The sequence below is a fragment of the Barbus barbus genome (genome assembly GCF_936440315.1).
Source record: "Barbus barbus genome assembly, chromosome: 44".
Lineage (NCBI taxonomy): Eukaryota > Metazoa > Chordata > Actinopteri > Cypriniformes > Cyprinidae > Barbus > Barbus barbus.
The window spans coordinates 25254446-25265408 of record NC_136722.1 but is presented as its reverse complement, the minus strand read 5'-3'; the positions used below and the strand labels follow the sequence as shown (position 1 = coordinate 25265408).

General features: G+C 30.8%; 1 protein-coding gene across 1 annotated transcript; it reads left to right on the top strand.

Moving 5' to 3' along the window:
• The first annotated feature begins 991 nt into the window (after positions 1 to 991).
• exog (exo/endonuclease G) lies at positions 992 to 9719 on the top strand. The gene is made up of 7 exons (XM_079406769.1): positions 992 to 1197; positions 2052 to 2201; positions 3085 to 3224; positions 4120 to 4196; positions 4268 to 4382; positions 7517 to 7666; positions 9231 to 9719. Exons 1-7 carry the CDS (start codon positions 1107 to 1109, stop codon positions 9531 to 9533), a joined length of 1026 nt encoding a protein of 341 aa, XP_079262895.1. The 5' UTR covers positions 992 to 1106; the 3' UTR covers positions 9534 to 9719.
• The last annotated feature ends 1244 nt before the right edge of the window (positions 9720 to 10963 follow it).

Below are 10963 nucleotides of genomic sequence, written 5' to 3'. Positions count from 1 at the left end.
GCTAGACAAAATACTAGAAAGGATTATTTCCATTTTATCTTTTTGTATATGAAAGTAAACAATAAATACTGATAAAGCATCGTTTGAGCTGCGTGTCGTTTCTCAAACCGGTTTAACAACACATTTCTGATCACAGCAGAGAAATTATTTAATATTTATTAAATAATTATTATTATTATTTTTATACATGGCTTAATCAACTTAATAACATGTCAGTATATCAAATATATACTCAGTCAAATTTTTATTTATTAATAAATAATTATTTTTATATGTATTTGTTAATAAATTCATATTATTTAATATTAAATAAGTATAAAATGACAATTAAAATAAAAAAATGTCATATAATATACATTTAATTATATACTAATTTTATATCAATACGTTTCTATTCAATAATTAAAATAGAAATTTGAAATTAAATAAATTTAATATATTGACCTTTACTCAAAATTAAATCTAAAACTAATATATAAATTATTTACTATATAATAATTTTATAGTTTTATAAAATATTTATATTTTATTTTTAATTATTAAATATGAACTGTGTGTATATATATTATTTATTTATTTCATTTTAATTGTAATTTTAGACACACATTAATATTTAATTATTGATATATTTCACACACAATATACTTAGTAGATTCACAAATGATGTTTAATAATTTTAAATTATGTAATAGAAAACGACATATATAATTAAATGTATATAGTATTATATAATTAATACGTATTAATATTTAATAATTACCAAATATTTAAATTAACAAATGAGATATTAATTGAATATATTGGAATTAACACAACATTAGATAAACTAATACATAATTATTACGTTTTATAATGCTAAAGCGATCATGACTTAATTGATGTTTTAGTTCCAAATGCTGTAATGTATATTAATGATGTTTATTATTGTTGATGCTGCAGATGTAGAGTTGGCCGCTGGGTGGCGCTGTGATGAAAAGCGCTGCTGCTCCGCGCTCCTGCGCCGCTCTTCACTCAAACCCTCTCCGACTCCACCGTGTTCGTGTTTATGTGTGTCTGATGGGATTGTTTAATTATCTATAAATAGTTATTAAGTGTAATATTTTCAGATGGCGTCTCGTGTGATATCAGGCTTTGTGTTCGGCGCTGCTTCCGGCGTCGCGGCTCTTAAACTCTATTTATATGAAGAGCAGAAAACAGGTAAAAATACACAACTTACTGAGTAATAAAGACACATAACTAAATATTATTTATTATATATGTATTTATTTAGAGATTAACTAGGGATTTAAATAAATAAATATAGTGAACTTTTTAAATGCATTATAGAATATTGCAATGCATAAAATAAGTTAATTTTTCAAAATAAAAGTTTCCAAAAACTGTAATTATAATGTCATTTATAAAATACTTGGTTGTACTTATAGTATTTTACTAATAATGCAATAAATACTAATAATTGTATCAAATGTTATTTACATTTCACAATATCATTCTGTTAAACAAAAAACAATCAAATTTCTCTCAAATATATAATCTTATAAAATCACCTTCCAAAAAAACTATGAAAGAAAGAAATTAAAATATGATTAAACACATTCAAAAAGTGGATTTTGTGGACTGATATAAATAAATAAGTATATAAAAATATTTTTCTTAAATTGGATAAATCCTATTAGTGTTATTTTGTTGGATGCCCATTTACTTTATTTTTTAAACAGTTATTTTTCACAAATATATGCATTATCTATATAAATCTTTATATTAGTGCTGTCAAATGATTATTTGCTAAATTGTTTATGCAATATATGTGTGTGTACTGTGTATATTTCTCATGTGTGTATATATATATATATAAATACACACACATACAGAATATATTTATATTTAAATATATTTAATATAGAAATATAACATTTTTCTTGAATATATACATGCATGTGTGTGTATTTATATGTACACACACACATTGCAAACACTTAATGAATCCTGTGACAGCACTAGTTTCTGTACTTTAGTAATGTTTCTGCTGTATTAATGTGTGTTTGATGCAGGGAGCTCCGTGCATCGGCTCATCGAACGCTTCGGTCTTCCTCAAACCGGCGCCGAGACACGATTCTACATGAACCATGTTTTATCGTACGATCAGACGCTGCGGACGCCTCGCTGGGTCCAGGAGCACCTGTCCACTCACAGGTTACTGGGTCAGACAAAGCTGTCTTTCACATCTAATACTGGCAAAAACACACAAGCTTGACGTGTTTACAGGCTAAACATGGGGACAGTTCACCCAAAAATGACATTATTTACTCACTCTCGTGTTTCTCAAACCTGTAATCATTTCTTTCTTGTGCTGAACACAAAAGAGGATATTTTAACCAAAGAGCAGCTGGTCCACATTGACTTTGATCGCAACTGTTTCTTCAAAATAATATTAATGTTCAACAGAAGAAAAACAACTTTAAGAGCGAGTGCATTAATAAAACAGCAGAACAAGAACTTTAATAGTTGCTTTAATGCAAATCAATGTACAATTTATGTATTTATTTTTATTTTTATATTTGAAGAGTTTATGCAAAAACATAACCCTGTTTTTTTACATTTTTCAAAAATCATTGAGTTGTATTTTTTAGTTGTTTTCTAGTTTAATCAAAATAACCCAGCTGCAGTTTGAGATGCAAAATTACATTTTTTGAAAGTTATGTTTTTGCAAATGAACTCTTTTGTTAATTCAGTTTCTTGGATGCTACTTCCTTCTAAATACACCTGCTGTACCTGAACAATAAAGCAGTTTTATTTATATATTATGTGTTTTTGTAATGGGTAACTTTGTTCTTATTGTTTAATAACAAAGATAAAATAATAACAGATTTATTTATTTTTTAACTTCACCCACTTTGGCCTAAATATCTCTTTTTTATTTTATATTTCGTTACCTTGTAAGGTTTTGTTTTTAAAATAGAGAAATTATTTTGGCTTCACTGCTCAGACAACATGCAAAATAGTAAACCCAACATGGCAGATAATCGTGATAAAATCGTGAATCATGATATGATATTTTTGCCATGTTGCCCACCCTACGAACAGGTCAAGCCGACAGAAAACACTGCCGATTCAAGCCGGATCCCAGCGTTCCCGAGCTCTTCACGGCACACAACGAGGATTACCTGCGCAGCGGCTGGTCTCGCGGACACATGGCCCCCGCTGGAGACAACAAGATCTCTGAGGTGCAGGACATGCTGCAGTAAAATAAATAAAAGTGCAAAAAGAGGAAAGCATTAGGGCACTAAATGTCAAATTGAAAAAGGATGTGAAATACCACATGAAATGCACCTTATAATGAAAAAAAAACAGAAATATGAGCTGAAATACACTTATAAAAAATCATTAGGATATTAAGATCATGTTTTATTTATTAATTTGCATTTATTATTATTCAATTTATTTATTTGGAGATGAGCATGCTTCAAATTTATATTTGTATTTAACAGACTAAAATAAACAAACATAACTTTTTAAATGCATTATAGAACGCTTCAATGAATAAATGAAAGCATAAATAAGGCATTAAATACATTATTCATGAATAATGCAAAAAATACCATGTCAAATGTCTTAAAATGGAAAACCTCATTAAATACACACCTTGAAATAAAATGTAGCTGATGATAACAAACGAAATCGAATGCATGAAATATTGCAAAAGTGCAAAAAGAAAGCAGAAATAATGAAATGCATTAATTTTTTTTCATGTCAATTAAAAAGGACATGAAATGCTAGCTGAAATATGCCCTAAAATGAAAAAGCTCATGAAATTTGATCTGAAATGCACACCTTGAAATAAAATGTAGCTGAAAAGACACAATACATCATGAAATGCTGCGATCAATACAAGCATATAAGAATAATGAATATGAGCATAATGAGTACAAATGCATAAATAGCGTGTGACATGTATTTGTTAATAAAAAGTGATTTAATTGTGTGATTTAAAGTTATTTTAGACGGTTAAATTCCTCCACACAGCTCCTGTGATATCTGATGGATTTCGGTCTTATTACTGAAAGTGTTTGGAGGTTTAGCGAGATCTTGATGACTGAATCTGATGATTTCTGTCGACAGCAAGCGATGGCGGAGACTTTCTATCTGTCCAACATCGTCCCGCAGAACTACGAGAACAACGCCGGCTTCTGGAACAGGTCTGTTTGAGCCGACGGCTGTGTTTGTGAGGTGTGTTTGAGCGTCTCTCATGTGCAGATGTCTCTGTAAGGCTGGAGATTTACTGCAGAGAGCTGACGCAGAGGTTCGGTGACGTGTGGGTGGTTTCTGGACCGCTGCTGCTGCCACAGACGCAAGAGAACGGCAGAAGAACAGTCAGCTATCAGGTCAGCCAATCAGACAGTGACCTTTGACCTTCACAGCTTCATCAAACACAAACACGACACATGTCAGTAGATCATTTCAATAAGAAACATTCATTTATTATTATTATTCAATTCATTTTTACATAACTTTGTCTGATTTCTTAGCATTTTTCTTTGAATTTAAAGCATATTCCAAGAGTAGTAACAAAATAACAATTTGTATATCATTCTTTCAATGGGTTACACTTTATTTGAAGGTGTCCTTGTTACAGTGTAATTATACATTTAAGTACTGAGTAATATTAATTAACTACATGGACTTACTATATGATTAGGATTTGGGTTACTTGCATGTAATTCTGCATAATTTATTGTTATTATAATAGTAAGTACATGTAACGTGTAACAAGGACTCCTTAAAATAAAGTGTTACCTAGCAATCTTTTCTTTGTAATAAGGCATATCATAAAGGAAATTAATGCAAAATAAAGAAATACCCAAATAAAATAAAGGCAAATAGCACATATGTCAGTGCATCATTTCATTAAGAAAATGACAATTATTATTAAAGAATATCCTTAAAAATCAAATTTTTTTCATTTAGCTTTGTTTTTTTAAGCATCTTTTTCTTCATAATAAAGCATATTCCTAAAGGAAATTAAGACAACATGCACTATAATTTCAGATTACAGCCATAAACACAAAGACATGTTTGTTTTCTTTGTAATAAAGCATAGTCCCGATGGAAATTAATGCAAAAACGAGGCAAATTAATGCATGTCAATAGATAATTTCAAGAAAATCACACACACCTCACTATTATTATTATTATTATTACATAAAGAATATCTTCAAATTCCTATATATTTTTAAATATGCAACAAATTTAATTTTTTTGGGATAAAAGCAAACCTTTTTTTTATACATAATTTTGTATGATATTTAATTTTTTCTTGATAATAAAGCATATTCCTAAAGGGAATTATAATTCCAGATTATAGCTATAAACACTTTAGTTTCATGCAGGCATGTTTGTTTTCCTTTTTTAGTTTGGTAGGTGAAGAATTTTGAGACGTTAATTAAAAGAAATGCAATTGTAATGATAAGAAAGTCCAGTAGGTGGCGCTGCTGCTCTTCGTGAGTTCCTGTGTGCAATCACTTCAAATCCATACTCAGCTTCCCATTTTAACCTCAAACCAACATTAAAATCATATTTTCCAACCGCACTGTCCCTCATCGCTTCCGGTTTTATATAATAATACTAACAACTGCATGTAAATGATGCTTTGCATCACAGAAGTGACACTCTGTCGGGGGGGTCCGGAGCTCCAGATGGCTTCAGAGGGACAGATTTGGTTTTGTGCCGTGTGTAAATGGACACAGACAGGTGCCCCGAGGCTCAGGACTCTCACAAATGAGCCGAGACAGAAGCCGTGTTACTTCCAGTCTCCGGGGAGCGAGCGAGGGTCTGATGGGAATTCATGTAAAAGAGAGGAACTCCATCTAACAGTTGCTTTGTCGCTCTGATTGCTAGTTTAATCAGAATAGACTTGCTCTTCCTCTGAAATGAAAATGCAACTCATTATCTTTAAATCATACACCTGATCATCGACCTGAGTGACTTTCTTCTGCGGAGCACAAAAGCAGATGTTTAGTGTTATGTTCATGCTGCTCTTTTCCTTACAATCAAACTGAATGCTGCCGAGATCCAAAAATGTAAACAAAAGTACAATAGTAGTAGTATGACATTATATTTATTGTTAATATATTATATTAAGTCATAAATGGTGCACAAGTCATTTGGATTGCTGTTTTGTTTTGTTTTTTTGGGGGGGGTGTTTAAAGCTTGACAGTGTCCATCACATTCATTTTAATGCATGGAAAATACCATCATGGAATTTTTTTTAATAATTATGTTTAAGAAAAAAAAAATGTTATACAGATTTAAATCAGAGTGAGTAAATGTTGAAGTCTTTTATGCATCTATGAAGTAACTCAATCCCAGCATTCTTAATAATAATCTTATTTTATTGTTATAAGTTATGAATTCTATATAAAATATATTTTATTTTGTTTTATAAAATATATATATATATATATATATATATATATATATATATATATATATATATATATATATATATATATATATATATATATATATATATATATAGCTACCATTCAAAGGTTTGAGGTCATTAAAATTTTTTATTTTATTCATCAAGAACACATTCAATTGAAAAGTGACAGTAAAGACATTTATAATATTACAAGATTTCTATTTCAGATAAATCATGTTCTTTTGAACTTTCTATTCATCTGTGAATCCTGCAAAATAAAATGTATCACAGTTTCCACAAATATTGTGCAGCACAACTGTGTTCAACATTGATAATAATCAGAAATGTTTGTTGATCAGTAAATCAGTATATTATTATGATTTCTGAAGATCATGTGACACTGAAGACTGCAGTAATGATGCTGAAAATACAGCTGCAGATCAGAGGAATCAATTACACTTTAACACATATTCACGTTCAAAAAAGCTATTTTAAATTGTAATAATATTTCACTAGCTTTGGTGAGCAGAAAAAAAAAATGTCTCACTGACCCTAAACTGTATTGTGTTTCTTTCTATATATATGTGTGTGTGTGTGACCCTGGAGCACAAAACCAGTCATAAGGGTACATTTTTTGAAATTGAGATTTATACATTTTTACAGCTTTCCATTGATGTATGGTTTGTTATGATCGGACAATATTTGTCTGAGATACAACTATTTGAAAATCTGGAATCTGAGGGAGCAAAAAAATCTAAATATTGAGAAAATCTCCTTTAAAGTTGTTCAAATGAAGTTCTTAGCAATGCATATTACTAATCAAAAATGAAGTTTTGATATATTTACGGTAGGAAATTTACTAAATATCTTCATGGAACATGATCTTTACTTAATATCCTAATGATTTTTGTCATAAAAGAGAAATGTATAATTTTGATCCATACAATGTATTGTTGTCTATTGCTACAGATATACCTGTGTTACTCATGACTGCTTTTGTGCTGCAGGGTCACACACACACACACACACATATATATATATATATATATATATATATATATATATATAATAACGTTTGTAATCTGCATCTCACAGCTGATCGGGAAAGATGACGTTGCTGTTCCCACTCACCTCTACAAAGTCATCCTGGCACAGAAAGACTCGTCTCCAGACTCTCGGGCTCTCGGGGCGTTTGTGATCCCGAACGCTCCGATCGGCTTCGACCATCCGCTGAAGGAGTTTGAGGTGCATAGATGCATAAGTTTTGTATAGTATTTTCTTTACTTTCTAATTCTAAAAAGGGTAATATTTTATGTATTTGAGGTCTGAGATGTGGGAATAGTGAAGAGAGAGAGGGCAAATGTTTTACGTCAGCATTGCTGTCTAATCAGTCAATATTGTCTTAAATAGCCTGCATAGCACTTCATCTTTTATAACATGGGATTTTAACCAAATGTATTCAATCTTGATTTTTGTAAAATGTTGCAAGAAGATGTTTTTTGTGAAAAATGACAGTTTTGGACATATGTGACCCTGCAGCACAAAAGCAGTCATCAGTAGCACAGGTATATTTGTAGCATTGTGTGGGTCAAAATTATACATTTCTCTTTTATGCCAAAAATCATTAGGATATTAAGATCATGTTCCATGAAGATATTTTGTAAATTTCCTACCGTAAATATATCAAAACTTCATTTTTGATTAGTAATATGCATTGCTAAGAACTTCATTTGAACAACTTTAAAGGAGATTTTCTCAATATTTAGATTTTTTTGCTCCCTCAGATTCCAGATTTTCAAATAGTTGTATCTCAGACAAATATTGTCCATCATAACAAACCATACATCAATGGAAAGATTATTTATTCAGCTTTCAGATGATGTATTAATCTCAGTTTAATGAAAATTGACACTTATGACTGGTTTTGTGGTCCAGGGTCACATATAAGGTAATAAAAATACCTTTAAGTAACTACAAATGAGCATGTAAAGCAAATGTCGTTAAAAGAAACTCCGTGTGGAGCACTGAAAGAAATTATTCATTGAATTTACCTCTTTTTTTAAGGTAAGTCGTTACAATCAATTTATTTTAGCTATATTTAAATAAACAAATTTAGTTGACTAACTTTCAACATTTTTTATTTATTTAAATGTATCTAAAATAAATTGTTTGCAACCACTTACCTTAATAAATTCTATATAATATATAAAAAATTATAATTTTTATTAGTGCTGTCAAATGATTAATCGCGATTAATCGCATCCAAAATAAAAGTATTTGTTTACATAATATATGTGTGTGTACTGTGTAAGTTTGTATATGTATATAAATACACACGTACAGTATATATTTAAAAATATTTACATGTATATATTTATAGTCATATAATTTGATTTATATATATAAATATATTTAATATATAAACATAACATTTTTCTTAAATATATACATGCATGTGTCTATATATATATATATATATATATATATATATATATATATATATATATATATATATATATTTATATAGACATAATAAACATACACAGTACACATATATATTATGTAAACAAATACTTTTATTTTGGAAGCAATTAATTGCTATTAATCATTTGATAGCACAAATATATAATATATATATATATATATATATATATATATATATATATATATATATATATATATATATATAAATAAAGCATCTGCTAAATGTAAATGTTAAAATATGAAGTATAATTTTTTTCAGTGAGCATGCCCCTGATCCGCTCAATGTTCTCATGTTTTTCCTCCGTACCTGTTTGCATCTCTGGAGGTGAGTCTGTCGGATCTGGAGCGAATGTCAGGCCTGACGTTCTTCCCTGCGGTGGAGCAACGCGAGCAGCTGAAGAACCTGTGTGAAGAGGACTCCTGTCAGCTCATGGACTTCAAGCGCTTCACGCTGTACATCAGCGGCCGCAAGGTGGCGAGCGCCAGGACCCTCCCACGGCTGGAGAAGATCATGACGGAGCTCAAAGACACCGGTGTCACACCTGACCAATACCTGAGTGACCTTTACCTGGAGAAGAAACGAGAACTAGCAGAGAAGGAGGAACGTGAGAAGAAACCAGAGCCATGAGAGTCTTAAATGCAGTATTTTATCTGATTTGTTCATTTTTTATTATTGTTGTTGCATTAACGTTCATTAAAGGTTCATCTGTGGGACCAGCCACACAACCGGAGTGTTTGAAATATTACTTGAAATATTTGTTTACTCAGTGTTATTTTCACATCTGATCACCAATAAAGTCTTGTGTTTCTCGTTTGCTGTTGTTGTTTTGCTTTCATACATTAGTTTATAATCCAGAGCTCTTACAGTCGGAGATTATACTGATTTTCAGACATAGATAAATCCTGGAAATTAATAAAATCATAACTACTAAAAAATATCATGTTGATTGATTGTTGGCTGAACTTTAAATAAATATTAGTATATTTTTATTCATTTACATGGCCGTTCTATATATTCACTGTTTTCAATATTTTATTTTAGAAAGGATCATTTTAAAGAGAAAAAAAAAGAATTGGGGAGAATCAATTCATTATGAAGAACTTGTAATCATGTAATCCATAAAAAGCATACTATAATATTTTAAAATCTAATATAAAGTACTAAATGTTTGGAATCTGATAATGTAATGTAATCAGTTATTATCCAGCAGTGCTGTTAGTTTTGCATGAATGATTTGATCTGATCTTAAATCAATGGCTTCTCTGGTCTTGTCTGGTCTGATGAAGAACTCATGGCATCTCGCTGCAGCTGCGGTGATCTTCCTGACACGAGTCGCATGTAATTGCACTTGACGTTTAGATTGTGGCGCAGTAAAACACAGGAGATGTCTGAGTCTGATGTACTTGTCAGATTAGCACCAGAGTGATGCTTTTGGGGGAAACGTACAGTTTTATAGCTGATGCATCAGCAGAAATCAACATACTTCGTACAGAAGAATCAACCTGAAAACACGCTGTACTGAAGTAAGCACTTCTATCTGTGCGTGATTTACTGTGGAGTTGTGCTTCAATTAATAACACGCAAACGCATTACATAATCAGCCCTGCCGTGAGCAGCACAGACTGTTCTACAGTCACTTCTGTTTCTTCTCGATCAGCTGCTGACCTGCAGAGGAACGGTTTGAGTTGCTAAACGCGGTTACATGGATTATAACAAACAGCTGTAAATGTTTATTTCTACTGTTTCTGCAGAGGAGATTGTTTCTGCTGATTCCTGTGATCATGTGACCTGTTATGAGATGTTGTTCAGTAAAGGTCAGAGGTCATGTGAGTGCATCTGACCTGAATGACCTCCAGAGCAAAGTTAGAAATAAACTGTTTTTGTTTTATTTACATTTATGAACTTTACCAGATGCTTTTATTATTATTATTCACTATTGTCCAATTAGATCTTTAGTTTTGCAGTCATTTAGCATTTAATTTGCATTGTCAGAGCTGATTTTTATAATAATAAATAATAAATTATTTAAAAAGTCATTGCAGTTTTTTATCCCGCAA